This window comes from Littorina saxatilis, unplaced genomic scaffold (assembly GCF_037325665.1).
Source record: "Littorina saxatilis isolate snail1 unplaced genomic scaffold, US_GU_Lsax_2.0 scaffold_1097, whole genome shotgun sequence".
NCBI classification, from domain to species: Eukaryota; Metazoa; Mollusca; class Gastropoda; order Littorinimorpha; family Littorinidae; genus Littorina; species Littorina saxatilis.
In genome coordinates, this window is record NW_027126384.1 from 12,948 (window position 1) to 32,158 (window position 19,211).

At 44.4% G+C, this 19,211-nt stretch overlaps 1 protein-coding gene across 1 annotated transcript; it reads left to right on the forward strand.

Annotated features, from left to right (window-relative positions):
* Nucleotides 1-7,288: 7,288 nt before the first annotated feature.
* Nucleotides 7,289-17,877, forward strand: LOC138954824 (uncharacterized). The gene is made up of 18 exons (XM_070326586.1): nt 7,289-7,628; nt 8,106-8,175; nt 8,502-8,640; nt 8,933-9,053; nt 9,298-9,372; nt 10,281-10,549; nt 10,971-11,077; nt 11,274-11,332; nt 11,814-12,031; nt 12,226-12,305; nt 12,451-12,589; nt 12,698-12,830; nt 13,090-13,269; nt 14,079-14,252; nt 14,521-14,694; nt 14,973-15,149; nt 15,380-15,513; nt 15,924-17,877. Exons 1-18 carry the CDS (start codon nt 7,583-7,585, stop codon nt 16,137-16,139), a joined length of 2,511 nt encoding a protein of 836 aa, XP_070182687.1. The 5' UTR covers nt 7,289-7,582; the 3' UTR covers nt 16,140-17,877.
* Nucleotides 17,878-19,211: the final 1,334 nt, after the last annotated feature.

The window sequence follows — 19,211 nt, forward strand, 5'->3', positions numbered from 1 at the left end:
TATATATATATATATATATATACATATAAATATATATATCCACTCTGGAGAAGTGGAAAAAAAAAGGCCAGCTTATCCCGCCCGTTTTGGGTGGTGCCGTGACAAATGTGCTTGTTTCTACCGTCGTCCTCTGTCTAGATCAATCTGGAAAGTCGTGAGGCCGGTCTGAGGACGTAACGTCTCCAAGGGCGCAGTACGATTGAAGACATTGCAAGAGAACGGCCGACGAAATCGTTTGTTTTCGGTTCCCTTTGTAAACGGGTGTTACGGGCTGTGCGGTTGTTGTTGTTGATGTTGATCCTGGTGTGTTTCTTAAAAATGAATGTGCGAGCAACGAACTGACAGTGGAGAAAGGGGAGGTGCCTTGTCCTCTCAGCGTAAAGAGAGGACAGGCTACCCAGGGACGGATGGCCTCAGTGGTTTGGCTTGCTTGCTTGGCGGTCAGCCCGCCGTCCCGAAGAAAAGAACGTGCGAAATGTGGGTGCGTTTCTTAAAAATGAATGTGCGAGCAACGAACTGACAGTGGAGAAAGGGGAGGTGCCTTGTCCTCTCAGCGTAAAGAGAGGACAAGCTACCCAGGGACGGATGGCCTCAGTGGTTTGGCTTGCTTGCTTGGCGGTCAGCCCGCCGTCCCGAAAAAAAGAACGTGCGAAATGTGGGGGTAGCTGTCTTGAGGGAGCTGTCGGGTCCATGGGCTGGAAGGGGTGACGATTTCTTCCGGCCGCCGGCTGTTGCCTGGGGCTGAAGCTTCCAATTCATGGTAAGGAACGGATGGCCTCTGTGGTTTGGCTTGCTTTTGCAGTCAGCCCGCCGTTTCCTGCTATGTTTGTTCAGAGCGTGGTTTGTTTTGTGTGGGGAGGAAAAATTGGCCGTTGAAGTGCCTTTGGTGAGCTGAGAAAGATGGAGCCGGCGTGAAAAACAAAAAGGCTTGATAAAAAGGCGTCAGGAGGGGGCGCCGAAGGACAGATGGTCTAGTCAGCCGGACGTCCCCGACCCAAAAAAAAGCGAATTTCGGGTTACCTGTGTTGAAGGTGCTGGAAGAGGTGTCAGTAAAGTTACCACGCAGTGGCGGGCCATCCGTTGAGAGACTCGGGACTTGCTTGGACCGGGAGATTTGTTTTGTTTGCTGGGCAGACATATACGTTTTTCCTGGTGTTGGGCAAGCCTGGTGTGTCCGCTGGTTTGGCCCAAACGGAAATTTTTCTTTCTTTCAGAGACTGCTGCCGGCCGCCTTAAAGGAAGCTTCCAATGAACTTGGTTTAAGGCTGCTCTGTTCCATATTCAGCCTTTTGGAATTGAAATCGTATGGTGTTTGACGACCGGAAAAGCCGTACAGGCAAAAAAAAAGAGCAGACGTGCGAGACAAGATGAAAAGGTGTGATCCACAGGAAGGTAAGGCTAAGGCAAGGGCAAGGGCGTCTGTAATACGGCTCGATTGCGGGACGTGCCTATTCCTTCGTTTTCTAAGCTTCTTCTTCTTCTTGTCGATCACAGCTTTTGTCTTGTCTCATCATTTTCCTTTGGCTGGCCTTGCGTGACTTTTACTGAAGGAGGCGGGACGGCCTGGTGTTTCCGCTGGTTTGACCGAAACGGAATTTTGTCTTTCTTTCAGAGACTGCTGCCGGCCGCCTGAGGGGGTGGCGGAGGGAACAAGTTAAAGAAAGCTTCCACTGGAGTCAGGTTAAGGCTGCTCTGTTCCATATTCAGCCTTTTGGAATTGAAGTCGTATGGTGTTTGACGAGCGAAATAACGTCGATTCATGTTTTGAATTTGGCTTTGGAATGAAATTTGGTTAGGGCAAGGCATGGAAACATTGAGCTGCTGCCGGGGGGAGCCCTCCCTGGGCAGAGCTAAGCAATTCTGTGTGGACAAACGGCTGTCTCCTTTCAGTAAAAGCCGTACAGGCAAAAAAAAAAAAAAAAGCAGGTCTGCGAACAGAAGACGAGACCAGATAAAAAGGTGTGATCGACAGGAGAGAAAAAAAGCTGAGCAAACGGAGGATTGAGACGACTTGGCAAGGTCGTTTACATTCACGCTGCATCCACATGTTTTGGGTGCTGGTATTAGGGTTAAGTGGCTAGGGCTAGGGCTAGGCCTAGGGCGAGTGCGTCTGTAATACGACTCGATTGCGGGACGTGTCTATTCCGTTGTTTGCTAAGCTTTTTTCTTCTTGTCGATCACAGCTTTTGTCTTGTCTCATCTTCCTTTGGCTGGTCTTGCGTGACTTTTACTGAAGGGGGACGGCCGTTTGTACACACACTGTTGTTTGTTCTGTCCGGGCTAAAATGGCACCTCTCGTTGGGAGTCTAATGTTTTTCTTGCCTTTAGGCATTGATTGGCAAAAAAAACCTTGCTTCAGCTTGTTCCCCCTCGTAGACTGTAAAGGTCGAGGTTGAAAAACGTGGGTTGGGGGAAACTAAACTTTTCTTTAATTTTTTTTTTTTTTTTAAGGGCTCAGTGTTGTGGACGTGCGGGGACCTCTGGTCGAATAAGAAAATTGATTGTAATGGAAAACAGTTGCACTTCGTTAAAGCGGGCACCCTTGCAAACTTGTGCTCTGGGCAGAGAATTCGCGTCCGCCCCAGCCCAGGCAGAAGACTTGGGCGAGAGCGAGAGAGGTTGCCTTTAAAAAGAAAATTGGTCAAAGTCCAAGCAGAGAGAGAGAAAGAAAAAAAAAAAAAAAAAAAAAAAAAGAGTGTACTCTGCCAAGGCACATTCCTGCTATGGTAACAGCAAACACCTATTAAGCCATGCCCTTCCCAGTACTGCATAGTAAAGGTCGAGGTTGGGAACTTTGTTTTCTCAACAAACTTAAACAAAATTGAAGTGAGGGGTGACCCGGAGCGCACACGGACGCTACTCACACAAAAAGTTTTTTTCGAAAAAACATTTACATCAAAAGTTATAGCATGCTGGTAAAGGTCGAGAGAGCTTATTTAGGGAAACTAACTTTTAAAAAAAAATTTTTTTTTTTTTTTTTTTTAAAGGGCTCAGTGTTGTGGACGTGCGGGGACCTCTGGTCGAATAAGAAAATTGATTGTAATGGAAAACAGTTGCACTTCGTTAAAGCGGGCACCCTTGCAAACTTGTGCTCTGGGCAGAGAATTCGCGTCCGCCCCAGCCCAGGCAGAAGACTTGGGCGAGAGAGGTTGCCTTTAAAAAAAAATATTTAAAAAAAAAAATGACAAAAGTCCAAGCAGAAAAAAAAAAAAAAGAAAAAGTGTACTTTGCCAAGACACATTCCTGCTATGGTAACAGCACACACTTATTAAGCCATGCCCTTCCCAGTACTACATAGTAACGGTCGAGGTTGGGAACTTTAACTTTGTTTTCTCAACAAACAAACAAAAATTTAAGTGAGGGGTTGTATATATGTGACCGGGAGCGGACACGGACGCTACTCACACAAAAAGTTTTTTTCGAAAAAACATTTACATCAAAAGTTATAGCATGCTGGTAAAGGTCGAGAGAGCTTATTTAGGGAAACTAACTTTTTTTTTAATTTTTTTTTTTTTTTTAAAGGGCTCAGTGTTGTGGACGTGCGGCGACCTCTGGTCGAATAAGAAAATTGATTGTAATGGAAACAGTTGCACTTCGTTAAAGCGGGCGCCCTTGTAAACTTGTGCTCTGGGCAGAGAATTCGCGTCCGCCCCAGCCCAGGCAGAAGACTTGGGCGAGAGAGGTTGCCTTTAAAAAAAATATTTTAAAAAATGACAAAAGTCCAACCAGAAAAAAAGAAGAAAAAAAAGTGTACTTTGCCAAGACACATTCCTGCTATGGTAACAGCACACACTTATTAAGCCATGCCCTTCCCAGTACTACATAGTAACGGTCGAGGTTGGGAAATTTAACTTTGTTTTCTCAACAAACAAACAAAAATTTAAGTGAGGGGTTTGTATGTGACCGGGAGCGCACACGGACACTAATCTAAATCCAGGCGAGTGAACTTTTTACCCATCAAAAAAGTCAACCTTATTTTATTCCAAAAAACGGCTGGCATGGGACACGCCGACGCTTCTGACAGAAACAGTTTTTGCCCCCCCAAAAAATTGACATCAAAAGCTATAGCATGCCGTTAAAGGTCGGGGTTGGGGACTTTAACTTTTTGGGCGTTTAAGTGAAGATCGATGTCAGGGTAGTCGACTATACAACCTTGACGGGAAAAACAATGAAACTGTTGAATTGCATGGTACAAGGAGCATAGTGGGACGCTGCTGTTGAGACACCCCTCCCCCCCCCCCCCCCCCCCCCCCAAAAAAAAAAAAAAGAAAAAAAGAAAAGGGTTGAAAAAGGCCAAATGATTTTGAAGCTAAAATAGACCTTGAAGGTCGTTCGTCCTGCTTGATGTGTGAACTCTTGCAGACTTGTAGACTTGGTAGATCAGTGGTTGCTTCCCTTGGACCGTGTTTGTGCACACAGCGTATGCGTACAGGGCGAGCTATTCGCACACCTAACAATGCAAACTGTTGGGGTAATCCATTAGAAATACACAGACCACCACATGTTTGTTCTAAGCACTCTTCCGAAACATGTTTTTAAGCAAATGACATGTTTGTGACCCGATATTTGCATACTATCTAACGAGTTTTGTTTTTATTCAGACACATTGTGTCCGTTTGAAAGTAAGAAGCTAAAACAAACCTAATAGTTGCTTGTTTGTCTTGGGACTTAATGAACACTTTGCTGTCATTTAACATCAGGTTTTATATGAAAAGTTATGGATCATAAATGTGTCATTTGGCTGTTACGTTGTGAGAATGTTTTCATGATATCTGCTGTGCTTGTTGGCACGGTTTTACTTAATACAGTTGGAGTCGGGAGTTGACTGTACACAACATTTCACAAATCATGGTTTGATAATAGATTGAATGTGGAAGGCACTCAATGTGTCCAAATGAAAACAGAACTGGTCAGATATTATGCAAATAGCGGTAACCGGGAAAGTCACTCAAACCATGAACGTAGCCGGCCCCCCGCCGCCCGCCCCCGCCCGCCCAACCACCCCCCCCCCCCCCCCCCCCCCCAGCCCCCCCCCCCCCCCTCCCCCACCCCCTCCCCCAGACAGCTCTGGCGGCGGGTCCGAGGGAACATCCCACTAAGGTGTCAACTTCTTTGATGTAGCTGAATCGGTTGAATGCTGTGTGTGCAATAGATGATAATAAAATGGTTTGAGAAGGAATTGTGTCATTTCCCTGTTGTTTTGTCAAAATGTTTTCAAGCAGTTCTGTACATGAACATTTTCGGTGAAAATGAAGAACAGTCATGAGAGCTTAATTTTTTTTAATTTTTTTTTATTTTTATTAAAGGTCGCATTGTTGTGGTTTGGTGGGGTTTTAGTGCTGGTAAAGGGGTTGGATGCTGTGTCTTGATTAGTTGATTGTGTCACGTATTTTACGAACACCCCCTCCCTTCCAACCCCACCCCCCACAACCCTACCCACTCTCCCCCTTCCTTTTGAATTGGGGAGTTGACTGTACGCAACATTACGTCGACTTGTGAACCTGTTTGAAGTACCAGAATCGGTTACACAACGGGAGGCTCATAGCGTGGCGTGGGTGACTCTTGTGTCTCATTGGATGATCATTGTTTGAGGCACGCGACTGTATAGTGTACTTATGTGCCGGCTGTGATTGCTATCGTCATTAGTGCCATTGTTCTGAAAGGAGTGCCTGTGTTTGTGGTTGTGCTGACGGAAAGTGAGAAAAAAAGAAAGAAAAAAAAAAAAAAAAACCCACCTGTGACTACCCGCTTTTCGCGACGGAGAGAATTGTAAGTACAGTTTTTGTATGGTTATTTGTGATTTTGGCAGTTTACTTTGAGCTTTTGTGTGTTAAATCTGTGCTTCTGGGCGTTAAATTTGTTCTTGTGTTTGTTAAATCGGGACTTGTGAGCGTTAACTTGGTTCTTGTGTGTGTTAAATCGTGGCTTCTGAGCGTTAAATGTGTGCTTGTGTGCTGTGTGTTAAATCTGTGCTTCTGAGCGTTAAATTGGTTCTTGTGTGCTGTGTGTTAAATCTGTGACTGTGGGCGTTAAATTGGTTCTTGTCAGTGTTTGTTAAATGGGGGCTTGTGAGCGTTAACTTGGTTCTTGTGTGTGTTAAATCGTGGCTTCTCAGTGAGCGTTAAATGTGTGCTTGTGTGCCGCTGTGTGTTAAATCTGTGCTTCTGAGCGTTAAATTGGTTCTTGTGTGCTGTGTGTTAAATCTGTGACCGTTGTGGGCGTTAAATTGGTTCTTGTGTTCATGATAAATGGGGGCTTGTGAACGTTAAATTGGTTCTTCAGTGTGTTTGTTAAATGGGGGCCGGCTTGTGAACGTTAAATTGGTTCTTGTGTGTGTTCAATTGGGGCTTCTGAGCGTTAAATTGATTCTTGTGTTTTTTAAATCGGGGCTTCTAAGCGTTAAATTGGTTCTTCTGGCCCTGAACTTACGGTGCTCCTTGGCTAGCGTTTTAGGGGGTTAGGGTCATAAAGTGGAATGACTAGTGCGATTTAACGTCTGCTAAAAAAGACCCCTAACAACACCCAAAAAAATATCGCAAGGGAGAAATAGCTCTTAGCAAATGGTTTTGAAATAGCAACTTTTGGTCATCATCGTATCTTCGTCTGGCACTTCAATTGACTTTGACTTTCGTCTTGGACGGTTTCATATCGTCACCTGCACCCGCCGCGGCAGCAGTGTTTGGTTCACGCGTGTTCACAATCGTGTATTTTTATAATTTATATACCCGGCCTTTGATGGGTGTGTTTTTGGCTGGTTAGCGATGCTCGCATGCTATGTAGAGCAGTTGTGTTATAATTTAGACGCTGTGAGTAATTTTTAAAATGGGACAGTGGAAGAAAGTCACTGTTTTGCTAGTTTGTCTGCTATTTCAAACTATTTTTGAATCATGTTGCAGTGTGGAAACTGATTTCGCAGGCCGCCGTTAAGAAAATGCATTTAACCCAACCGCCGGGACAGTCTTGAACAGTGCCAGGGAGAGAATCGCGTTTGTCAAAAATCAGTGTTGAGCCGGCGATCAGTGTGTCAGTCAGTTTTACACGGACGGCTGTAGAATGTGGTTCGGTCGTTGTTCTCAAATGAAACTTGGGCACTTTTTGCACAAATGATTTGGCTGTGTGCGTGGAAAGTTTTGAATGTTTAGGCTTAGGATTGACAAAGCTGTGATGGGTTTAGCGCGGTGAAAAGACTCGGCGATGAGAAAAAAACAACAACAACAACCGTTGAACACGGAACGGGAAGTGACGTTCAGGGTTAGCTGTCAAAGGTCAAAACACAGTGCCAGGTGTGTGTGTGTGTGTGTGCCGGCGGCGTGTCAGTCAGTTGGTTTTACACGGACGGCTGTAGAATGTGGTTTATGTCAAATGAAACTTGGGCACTTTTTGCAACAATGATTTGACTGTGTGCGTGCAAAGTTATCAATGTGTAGTATTAGGATTGACAAAGCTGTGATGGTGAGAAGGCTGAAAATTGGGGAAGAGACTCGCCCATCATGGGCCCCGAAAAAAACAACAACAAGGGCCGGGGAAGTACTAAACGGTTTTTGTGCGTATTTGCTCTTTTAACAGGCTGGTTGAGATCAAGATGGACAGTGGCAAGTCATCGGACACCATCTCTTACACGCACAGTGGTAAGGAAACAAAATTGACTCTCATTCATACATGTATGCATGCGTGCGTGTGTGTGTGTGTGTGTGTGTGTGTGTGTGTGTGTGTGTGTGTGTGTGTGTGTGTGTGTGTGTGCCGGTGTGTGTGTGTGTGTCTCTCTCTCAGTCTCTCTCTCTCTCTCTCTCTCTCTCTCTCTCTCTCTCTCTCTCTCTCTCTCTCTCTCTCTCTCTCTCTCTCTCTCTCTCTCTCTCTCTCTCTGTTTTTTTTTGTTTTTTTTTAAACAGAATGCAATGTTGATAATGCATAATCATATTGTGTGTGGTTGTGTGTTTTGTCAGTGTTTTAGTCAAGTTTTGATTTGTTGTTGTTGTTGTTGTTGTAGAAGAGGACGAGACAGAGTGAGTGTAAAAGTGGCTTAGCATACAAGGTTGTTTATGTGTGATGGCGAAATGATTGATAGTCAAACTGATTGTTAACACAGAGCATTGTGCGTGTTTCAGGCGATGTTAGCAGCAAAAGGACAAGCAAATCAGTCACACACCCTGCGACGAAAAACCACGGCAAGGCGAAGTAAGAATGCACACGCAACTAAACAAAACAAAACTAAACTAAACTAAACTAAACAAAAGAAGCTTTCTCAGTGTTGTGTTGCGTTGTGTTGTGTTGTGTTGTGCTGTGCTGTGCTGTGCTGTGCTGTGCTGTGCTGTGCTGTGCTGTGCTGTGCTGTGCTGTGCTGTGCTGTGCTGTGCTGTGCTGTGCTGTGCTGTGCTGTGCTGTGCTGTGCTGTGTACAACTAATTTGGTTTAAGACGACCTGCAAAAGCGTCATGAACATGACGAAGGAGAGTGATATACAGCATCTGTACCTAAACTTGCTTTGCCTGTTTGTTTTGTCAGGAGAAACCAGAATCCGTGTCCACAGTGCGGCAAAGTGCGGACGAAAGTGACGGATCACTTGGTCAGACAGCATGGTATGCCCAGAGCAGAAGCCCGACTCTGGCATACCAAAGCTGGAGTTCGGCCGAAAAAAAGACGGGTATGTTCGAGGCTCAACAGCATTTTGGTTGTGTGGTTGTGTGGTTGTGTGGTTGGTTGGTTGATTGGTTGGTTGGTTGGTCGGTCGGTTGGTTGGTTGGTTGGTTGGTTGGTTGATTGTGTGTGTGTGTGTGTGTGTGTGTGTGTGTGTGTGTGTGTGTGTGTGTGTGTGTGTGTGTGTGTGTGTGTGTGTGTGTGTGTGTGTGTGTGTGTGTGTGTGTGTGTGTGTGTGTGTGTGTGTGTGTGTTTTAGATTAGATGTAATATATATGTTTTGTGTTGATCATTTTATAGGAAAGGCTGTGTCCCATTTGCCAGCGAGTCCAAACAAACATGGGCCAGCACTTGCGGCTTTACCACGTGCTCCAAAAAGACAGCCCAGTGTACCGCCGTCATGTCAGCGATAAGCCAAAAGGTAGGGTATTGATTGAGTCTTTACCGTGTATGGTTTTTTGTTTGTTTCTTTCTTTGTTGTGTTTTTGTTTTTTTAATCCAAAGCGTGCTGAAAAAGTGCGAGTGGATGCTGAACATGTGGGGCGAGCGCTGTCGCTGTTTGACATGTAAAGCCGTGATGGGTATTTGTTTTTAATGTTGTGTTATTAAGAAAAGCAAACCTACAGTGTGACTGCTTGGTGTAATTACTGCTGTCACTGTTTCAGGTGTGGTTCCAGCAGAAGGCGACGACACTCGTACAGAAGAAATCGCCGGCTGGGTTCCATCCAACATTGACAACCGTAAGCAGAGACATAGATAGTGGCAATTGTTGTGTTTTTAAAGAGTTATAACGGTTTCATAGAAAATCATAGATAATAAAACATGCAAAATGTTGATTATTTGCACTCAAGAGAAACAGAACATCACAAGAAGAAGATTATTGCATTATTTGGTGATCAGAAGATGAATCCTAAAGTAAGCAATTTCGCTCATTTCTCCTTAAAAACTTTTTATCCACACGCCAGTGTAAGTGCGAGAACCACTTGAGTGAGGCTTAAAAGCATCAAATTTAATTACAGCGCGTCAAAAATTATACAAACAGATTAATGTATACACCAGTAATGCATTTGCCAGTTAAGGGAAAGCAAAGTTGCGCACAAAAGAAAATATTAGCTCCCAAACATTGCCTCCACGCACAATGGACTTAGAAACAATGGCCGCAAGAACCGAAGGAACCGTTTTTGACTCACTTCGGGAAGCCAATCCTCTCAAATGCGTTCGTGTGCACACTATTGAAGCTAGAGAATATGAATCAAGTTTACTTACCACTGATATCTCTCGTCTGAAGCTGGATACATCCAAAGAAATATGACAGAAAAGCACTTCAAATCGGTGTCAGAGAGCAAGCGAACAACAACTTAGTACGGGATGATGGCTAACAATCGCGCGAGGTCACGCTGACCGAGCGCGGTAGCCCAAGAGTTCACGCGAGCGGCCCTCGCTTCGCATCTCTGTATGTATGTCTCTGCCGTAAGTAGGAGATGGGATTTTCTTGCAAGTGTTATATGGTGTGCCATTGATAATGTGGTGCCGTTGGTAATGCGGTGCCGTTGATAATGCTGTGCCATCGATAATGGTAGCACCTGTTCCATATGATATGAGTGTTGGAGAGAGGCTGTATTTTGATTCTGTGTGATTTTGTCTTCAGGTGCGCTGTGGATGGACTACTGCCAGTATTTGCAGCAGGATAAGCGGAAAAGCGGTGCTGAGTCCCGTTCCTCAGCCCAGCAGCTGTTACAGTGGTTTGCACAGTTGGACGGGCGATGCTGCGTGCCTCACCTGCTGCGGAAGCCGTCCACCGACTCCGACTTTGTGGGCGTTCTATTCTTTGAACTCATCGTGACGCCCTTGATCAAGGCAGTGGAGAAAGACGCCAAAAAAGCGTCTGCTGCCTTGAACAAGTTCAACAACCTGAAGGTAAATAATGTCATGTCAATAGTGACTGGAGTTTTGAGTAAAGTTAGGGTTTACTATTTTAACCCTTAGGCTGGTTGTCGCGACATATGTCGCGCTACTTTACGTATACTGTCACCTGGTTGTCACGACATATGTCGCGCTTACTGGCTGAGTCTGTTTGGTCGGTTCCGATTACCTCCCATGGATGCGAAAACCTATATGACTGTTTTTGGTTATTTTTCTCTCTGTTCATTCACCAGTGGCTATGTAACATGTGTTACAGAATTGCACCAGTGTAAGGGTTAACTTTGAGAGGTTTGCCTGTCAAGCGTTAGTGAGGCAACATATGTCGTGTCGTGTCGTGTCGTGTCGTGTCGTGTCGTGTCGTGTCATGTCATGTCATGTTGATCATCTCTTGATATCTTCTTCATTTTTTGGGCAGACGTTCTTGGATTTTATCAAGCTTCGCAAATCTATGTGGCTGGTGCATGGAGGTGGAAGCCTGGAGGCTCTGGACAATCTGCTGACAGAGGTTGGCTTGTGGACTGCGTAAGTAGTATGACTGTTGGTAATGAAATGATGTTTTTTGTTGTTGTTTGTTTTGCATGTGTGTTGTTGAATGTGTGCTGTGATTGCAGATATGGACAAGTGTTTTGAGTTTGTATAAAAAAGAAAAAGATAGGCAGTCAGCAGTAAAGCAATGTTGTCACTTTTGTCACAGTGTGTTGTTGTCTTTTGTTGACAGAAAACACTTCAGGAGAGCCAAGAGGATCAGGGAGGGCCAGCTGAAGACTCGATGGGAAGGTACGTGAGCAATCCTTGTGGCAAAACAGCCTACTCTAGCATGGCACCATTACTTTACTTACTTATTCCTGTAGACTCCCTGTGGAGCATAGGGCCGCATTTTGTTGCGGTTTCTGTAGCAAGTTGGTTTTTTTGGCGGGGTGGAGTTGCTAACCCCACGCCCAACCCTCCTCCTTTATCCGGGCTTGGGACCGGCTGAAAGACCTTTAGGGTGCATCCAGGCGGAGTTAACATGGCACCATTGAGTTGACTAATTCGTTTTTTGGGGTGGTCATTGTGGCAGTTGTAGATTAGCTCCCTTGGACCGTTATCGGTAAATGGCCTTTTCTTGATTGGTATGAAAGGGAAGGAGGACTAGAGCTGAATAAAAGATGGAAGCAGACCACATGCTGGCGTCTGAGTGAAGTCTGTCTTTAACAGTCATGTCCCTTGTGGTATTATGAACATGTCAAGCCTGACCTGTAGCAATTGTGCCTTGCAGACAGTCCTAAAGAATACGAAGCGGTGCAGAACAAGGTGAACCGACTTCGGCAACAAGTCCTGCAAGTGCCACAGACACCAGAGAGGCTCAGAGACCGACTGTTGGCGTATCTGGCAGGTTCCAATCTGTCTCGGTCGGGGGAGGTGGCCAACCTGACAGCCAAGGAAGTGCACGCCGCTAGACCCAGGCTAGACAAGCCTGACTGGCTTGAAATGAAGGTAATGTACATAATGTATAGATATTGGATAGAAAGGATGAAAATGAATACATAGTGTTGAATGTTTTTGTCTTGTGTAGCTGTCATTGAGCTTGTTCGCATGTGCAAAATAGTGTGTTTTGTGAAAAGAAAAGTAAAAGTTTGGTGCACGCTAAGTTTTGCTAACTGTTTTGTTTTGTTTCTTTTGTTGTGTAGGTCAAAAACCACAAGACGTGCGTGCAGCACGGCCCAGCCGTGCTTCTGTGCCCTGAAAATGTCCACCAGGTGTTGCAAGGGTAAGGGGATGTTTTTAAGCGTCAAAACCATTCTAACTAGGGTGTTGTGAAAGAAGGTATAGGGATAGGGATAGGTATTGGACTGGTTGGTTGGTTGTTGATGAATTTGCTTTTGCTAAAGCATATGTTTTACATCTGTTGATAGTTTTGTGAGACGCCACGGACACCAACAAGCGTTCGCCAACGCCTCGGGTGGACGCCTTAACCCCAGCAAGGTGGCACAAATCTGCCAACAACACCTGGGAATGAACCCTTCAAGGTGGCGACGCATGTTTTCGCATGAAGTAAGTACTTGTTTACTCAAACGACTGGTCAACTGTAGTGTGGTGATTTTGTGTGCTGCTGGTGGTGTTGATTTGACTGAACATTATGTTTGTGTTATGTGCTTTCAGAACCGAAACATGGACACCAAGTTCACAAAGACTCTGAGCACCAAAATGATGCATTCGGAGCAGACACATCGCAGGTGGTACGAGGGGGCAGAAGGGCGTCAAGGCTTCCTGGATGTGGTGCTGCGAGTCCATGGTAAGAAACGTGTTTGTTTGTTTGTTTGTTTGTTTGTTTGTTTGTTTGTTTGTTTCTTTGTTTGTTTCTTTCTTTCTTTCTTTCTTTCTTTCTTTCTTTCTTTCTTTCTTTCTTTCTTTCTTTCTTTCTTTCTTTCTTTCTTTCTTTCCTTTGTTTGTTTTGGGATCAGTTTGAGAGGTTGTGGTTGTGTTGTTTACATTTAGACCATTTTTGACTCACATACTGTATTTAACATATGAATCTTGGACATTGTGCGCAGGCCTACCAGCCTCATCTGCCGACGTCCCCTGTCAGGAGACTGTGGACGCTGCCCCCTCACCCACGACGCGAACCCGAACAACACCGGCGCCGTGCGCGACCATCACGCGGCCCGCCAGTGGGGACGAGTCTTGTGCTGATGACAGCAGGCAACTCGAGTCGGCGCCCGTGCTTGCTATTGGTAAGAAAACCAAAACATGTCTTACATTTGAATTGCATTTGAAAGCAAGCAGAGACACTAACACTAAGTCTTGCTTTTGGGGTGTGTATTGTATTGTATTGTATTGTATTGTATTGTATTGTATTGTATTGTATTGTATTGTATTCAGGCATGGGAATTGTCCGCCAATTTTTTTTTTTGTTCCGCCGAAAATGCAAAAGTGTCCGCCGAAAAAATAAAGGGGGGAGGCACACAAAAAAAGCACCGGTTACTTTGGCCTTTGCGCAAAAGCCCGCGAAAACTTTCCGTACTTTGTTCACGCACTGCTACCGCCCGCCTCAGTTATTGAACTATTATGTTTGAAAGTAAACCAGATTGCACAGATTGTGTTACAAGTTACATTTTCCTGTTTGTCTCAACAGATAAATTTTTTTACAAATTTAAACCGTATATAATACATGTAAGCAAAATTTGGTACATTTTTGTACTAAAAACTCTGATTCTAAAAACAGAATTTCATGGCAAAATTGGAGCTCAGATGACACCAGATTGCACCATCTGGGTTCTTTGGAGAAAAAAAATTTCCGGGGGGGCATGCCCCCGGACCCCCCTAGTAAGGCTAGGCGCTTCGCGCCGTCGACTTGACGCTTCGCGTCTTCAGTTATAAATTTTCCGCCTTTTTTACAATTTTCAATTCCCATGCCTGTGTATTGTATTGTATTGTATTGTATTATATTGTATTGTATTGTATTGTATTGTATTGTATTGTGTTACATGACTGTGTCTGGCCGCTTGACTAACATAATAATCTTGCTTGGAATTGTGTGCAGGCCTGCCGCCGCCAGCCTCATCTCTAGTCTGTCAAGAGCCCTTGGACGCTGCCCCCCCACCCACGACGCCAACAACACCGGCGCCGTGCGCGACCATCACGCCGCCCGCCAGCGGGGACGAGTCTTGTGCTGATGACAGCAGGCAACTCGAGTCGGCGCCCGTGCTTGCTATTGGTAAGAAAACCAAAACATGTCTTACATTTGAATTGCATTTGAAAGCAAGCAGAGACACTAACACTAAGTCTTGCTTTTGGGGTGTGTAGTGTAGTGTAGTGTAGTGTAGTGTAGTGTAGTGTAGTGTAGTGTAGTGTAGTGTAGTGTAGTGTAGTGTAGTGTAGTGTAGTGTAGTGTGTTGTGTTGTGTTGTGTTGTGTTGTGTTGTGTTACATGACTGTGTCTGGCCGCTTGACTAACATATTAATCTTGCTTGGAATTGTGTGCAGGCCTGCCGCCGCCAGCCTCATCTCTAGTATGTCAAGAGCCCTTGGACGCTGCCCCCCCACCCATGACGCCAACAACACAAGCGCCGTGCGCGACCATCACGCGGCCCGCCAGAGGGGACGAGTCTTGTGCTGATGACAGCAGGCAACTCGAGTCGGCGCCCGTGCTTGCTATTGGTAAGAAAACCAAAACATGTCTTACATTTGAATTGCATTTGAAAGCAAGCAGAGACACTAACACTAAGTCTTGCTTTTGGGGTGTGTATTGTATTGTATTGTATTGTATTGTATTGTATTGTATTGTAGTGTAGTGTAGTGTAGTGTAGTGTAGTGTAGTGTAGTGTAGTGTAGTGTAGTGTAGTGTAGTGTAGTGTAGTGTAGTGTAGTGTATTGTGTTACATGACTGTGTCTGGCCGCTTGACCAACATATTAATCTTGCTTGGAATTGTGTGCAGGCCTGCCGCCGCCAGCCTCATCTCTAGTCTGTCAAGAGCCCTTGGACGCTGCCCCCCCACCCACGACGCCAACAACACCGGCGCCGTGCGCGACCATCACGCCGCCCGCCAGCGGGGACACTGAGTCTTGTCCTGATGGCAGCAGCCAATTGGAGTCGGCGCCCGTGCTTGCTTTTGGTAAGAAAGCAAAAACATGTCCCATTACATTTGAATTGCCTAATTTGCTTGGCATTTTATAGCCAAGAAACACACCAACACTGTTAACTGTTAACTGTTAACTGTTAAGTGTTTGTGTTCGTGTTTGTGTTTGTGGGTGTGTATTACATCTGACTGCTGACTGCTGACTGCTGACTGCTGACTGTGTCTGGCCGCTTTAACATATGAGTCTTGGTGGGAATTGTGTGCAGCTCTTGACCCTGCCAGCCTAATGACACACGAGACAGCCTTGCCCTCGCCGCCGCCATTGACGCACTCCGACCTCCCGCAAGAACTACAGGACGGCGGCTTTCAGCTGCCAAAAGAACCAATGCACAAAGACGAGGTCAGTAACTGTTATGGTTGTTGTGAAGGCGCTAAAATGGCCCAAAAGAAAAACCTGCAATTGACCTTTTGGGGGCAGGTTGAGTTCAGATATTAAAGTGACTTATTCACAGACAGAAAGAAAGAAAGAAAGAAAGAAAGAAAGAAAGAAAGAAAGAAAGAAAGAAAGAAAGACAGAAACACAGAAAGACAGAAAGACAGACACAAAGACACAAAGACACAAAGAAACAAAGACTACAGTTGAATTTGTACCGGTGCTTTTGGAATAGGACTCATTTGTACATATCTACTAATCCCTAAGGGGTTAACATCCCAAGTTAAAGGTGGCAACCGATGTGATACGAAATGATGGCATTTGCCATGATATACCATCTTAGACATCTGTGGCTTATTTGTGTTGCTATTTTACAGGTCCCCCCGAGATCAACCTGGAGCTTGACTGAGCACGCATGGCTCCATCATTTTTTCGGGGCCTACAGGGGAGAAACAAGCCTCAGAATGGACCGTATTCGGCAAGTGTTGACCTTGTTCCCAGAAGCGGCCGCAAAGCTGCAGCTGAAGCACAGGAACGCCCAGAAAATCCGCGACAAGCTTCGGTGCTGGTCCAAAGGAACTTATTATGATTAGAAGACACAATTGTGCACTTTGTGAAGAATCATGTTGTTTTCAATGTTGTGGTTTAGGGTTAATGGAAGAAGCTCATTTTCTCACTGTTACTGTTAGTGTTGTTTTTTCCCAAAAAATAACAGTCATTAGAAAATCTGCGACAAGCTTCGGTGCTGGTCCAAAGGAGCTTCATTATGATTAGAAGACACAATAAAAAAAATATTGTGCCCTTTGTGAAGAATCATGTTGTATTCCATGTCGTGGTTTAGGGTTAATGGGGTTAATGGAAGAAGCTGATTTTCTCAGTGTTAGTGTTGTGTTTTTTTCCCATAATAAGAGTCATTAGAAAATCCGCGACAAGCTTCGGTGCTTGGACCGTATTCGGCAAGTGTTGACCTTGTTCCCAGAAGCGGCCGCAAAACCCCCCGCGGGTTAGGGGGAGTCCCAAATTCAGGCATGGGAATTGTCCGCCGAATGGCGGATTTCCGCCGAAATTTTTTTTTTTTCCGCCCAAAATGCAAAAGTGTCCGCCGAAAAAATAAAGGGGGGAGGCACACAAAAAAAGCACCGGTTACTTTGGCCTTTGCGCAAAAGCCCGCGAAAACTTTCCGTACTTTGTTTACGCACTGCTACCGCCCGCCTCAGTTATTGAACTATTATGTTTGAAAGTAAACCAGATTGCACAGATTGTGTTACAAGTTACATTTTCCTGTTTGTCTCAACAGATAACATTTTTTTACAAATTTAAACCATATATAATACATGTAAGCAAAATTTGGTACATTTTTGTACTAAAAACTCTGATTCTAAAAACAGAATTTAATGGCAAACTTGGAGCTCAGATGACACCAGATTGCACCATCTGGGTTCTTTGGAGAAAAAAAATTTCCGGGGGGGCATGCCCCCGGACCCCCCTAGTAAGGCTAGGCGCTTCGCGCCATCGACTTGACGCTTTGCGTCTTCAGTTATAAATTTTCCGCCTTTTTTACAATTTTCAATTCCCATGCCTGCAAATTGGTTGGGACGAGAAAGAATTTACCCGATGCCACCCAGCATGTCGTAAGAGGCGACTAACGGTTCTGTTTCTCCTTTTACCCTTGTTAAATGTTTCTTGTATAGAATATAGTCAATTTTTGTAAAGATTTTAGTCAAGCAGTATGTAAGAAATGTTTAGTCCTTTGTACTGGAAACTTGCATTCTCCCAGTAAACAGCAAATAAAGAAAGAAAGCGGCCGCAAAGCTGCAGCTGAAGCACAGGGACGCCCAGAAAATCCGCGACAAGCTTCGGTGCTGGTCCAAAGGAACTTATTATGATTAGAAGACACAATTGTGCACTTTGTGAAGAATCATGTTGTATTCGATTTTGTGGTTTAGGGTTAATGGAAGAAGCTCATTTTCTCACTGTTAGTGTTGTTTTTTTTTTCCCCATAATAAGAGTCATTAGAAAATCCGCGACAAGCTTCGGTGCTGGTCCAAAGGAGCTTATTATGATTAGAAGACACGATTGTGCCCTTTGTCAAGAATCATGTTGTCTCCATCCCTTTTTCGGAGCCTACAGGGGAGAGACGAACCTCAAATTGGAGCGTATTCGGCAAGTGTGGACCTTGTTCTCAAAAGCGGCCGCAAAGCTGCGGCCTTTGTCAAGAATCATGTTGTATTCAATTTTGTGGTTTAGGGTTAATGGAAGAAGTTGACTTTCTCACTGTTAGCGTTTGTTTTTTAGCATAATAACTGTCATAATAAAAATAGATGACCTCAATTTGATTTCAACTTGTTTTCATGTGTGTGTGTGTGTGTGTGTGTGTGTGTGTGTGTGTGTGTGTGTGTGTGTGTGTGTGTGTGTGTGTGTGTGTGTGTGTGTGTCTGTCTGTCTGTGTGTCTGTGTGTCTGTGTGTCTGGCCGCTGTGCGGCGCGGCGCTGTGAGTGACCGAGAATGACAGAGCAAAAACACGAGACGCACGTGGTGAGGCAGGCAGGACCGGCAGCTCTATTTTTTAGTCCTTATTTACATAATGTCTGAAACTGCTTTTCAATTCATCATTTCTCGGGTTTAATTCATAAAATCATGCTTCAAACATATTTTGAAGTAAAAGACAAACCAGCAACCGGTGAGTTTGTTCCACTGTGTAATTTTCAAAAAGACACAATGCATCTAAGTCACAACACAACTGCTCACATAGCAGTCAAGCATCAGTAACCAGCTAACACACTAAGCCATCAAAGGCATGTTATAAAAATAATTAAAATAACATACACGGTTGTGACATAATAGACTCTGCTGATCGGTTTGAATTAGGGTTAATTAAGTTGGTGCTTATTTGCACTGATAAATTCTAGGCTGGAACTGCTATATAGCGGTGGTCTGTTATTTCTAAGTTGGTGCCTTTTTTTGTTATGTTCGTGCCTACGGGCTTTATATGGGTGCCTTAGGTGCTTTATTGGTGCTCATCATGAGTCAGTTTATTTAGGGTTAATCCAACAGTGATTCTGATCATGTTCTGATTCTGTGTGTGTGTGTGTGTGAGTGAGGATTTAAAAACAATATATATATTTATTTATTTATTTATTTATTTATTTATTTATTTATTTATTTATTTATTTGTTTATTTATTTTACACAATAAGAAAAATTATTAGACTCAAATAAAACATTCAAACGGTCATAATAAACAATAGTAAACCAGATTTTACCAAAAAAAGAAGAAAAAAACATAAACCGCCCATGCCGGGAATCGAACCCGGATCACCATGGCTATAGCGGGACGTGCTACCTTCAAGCCAACATCCTCTGACAACCCTGTCTGTGAAATTAAGGTACTCTTTTGAGGCTTAGTCAAGTTTTGAACGGAATCTGGATGAGCAACTTAGGACATGTTATGGTGACACTTGAGATCAAAAATACACTGTCACGTTCAAATGGCCAGTAATTAACTGATATCTAGCGCTAGTTTAAGGTTCAAGGAACATGCTGAGCACATTTCAGTGGAATTGGTGAATTCTTTATGACCTAAAACGGACATTTTGCAGTGTGGAAACTGATTGTCGCAGGCAGCCGCTAAGAAAATGGCCGCCGGACAGTGCATGTCCAAAATGT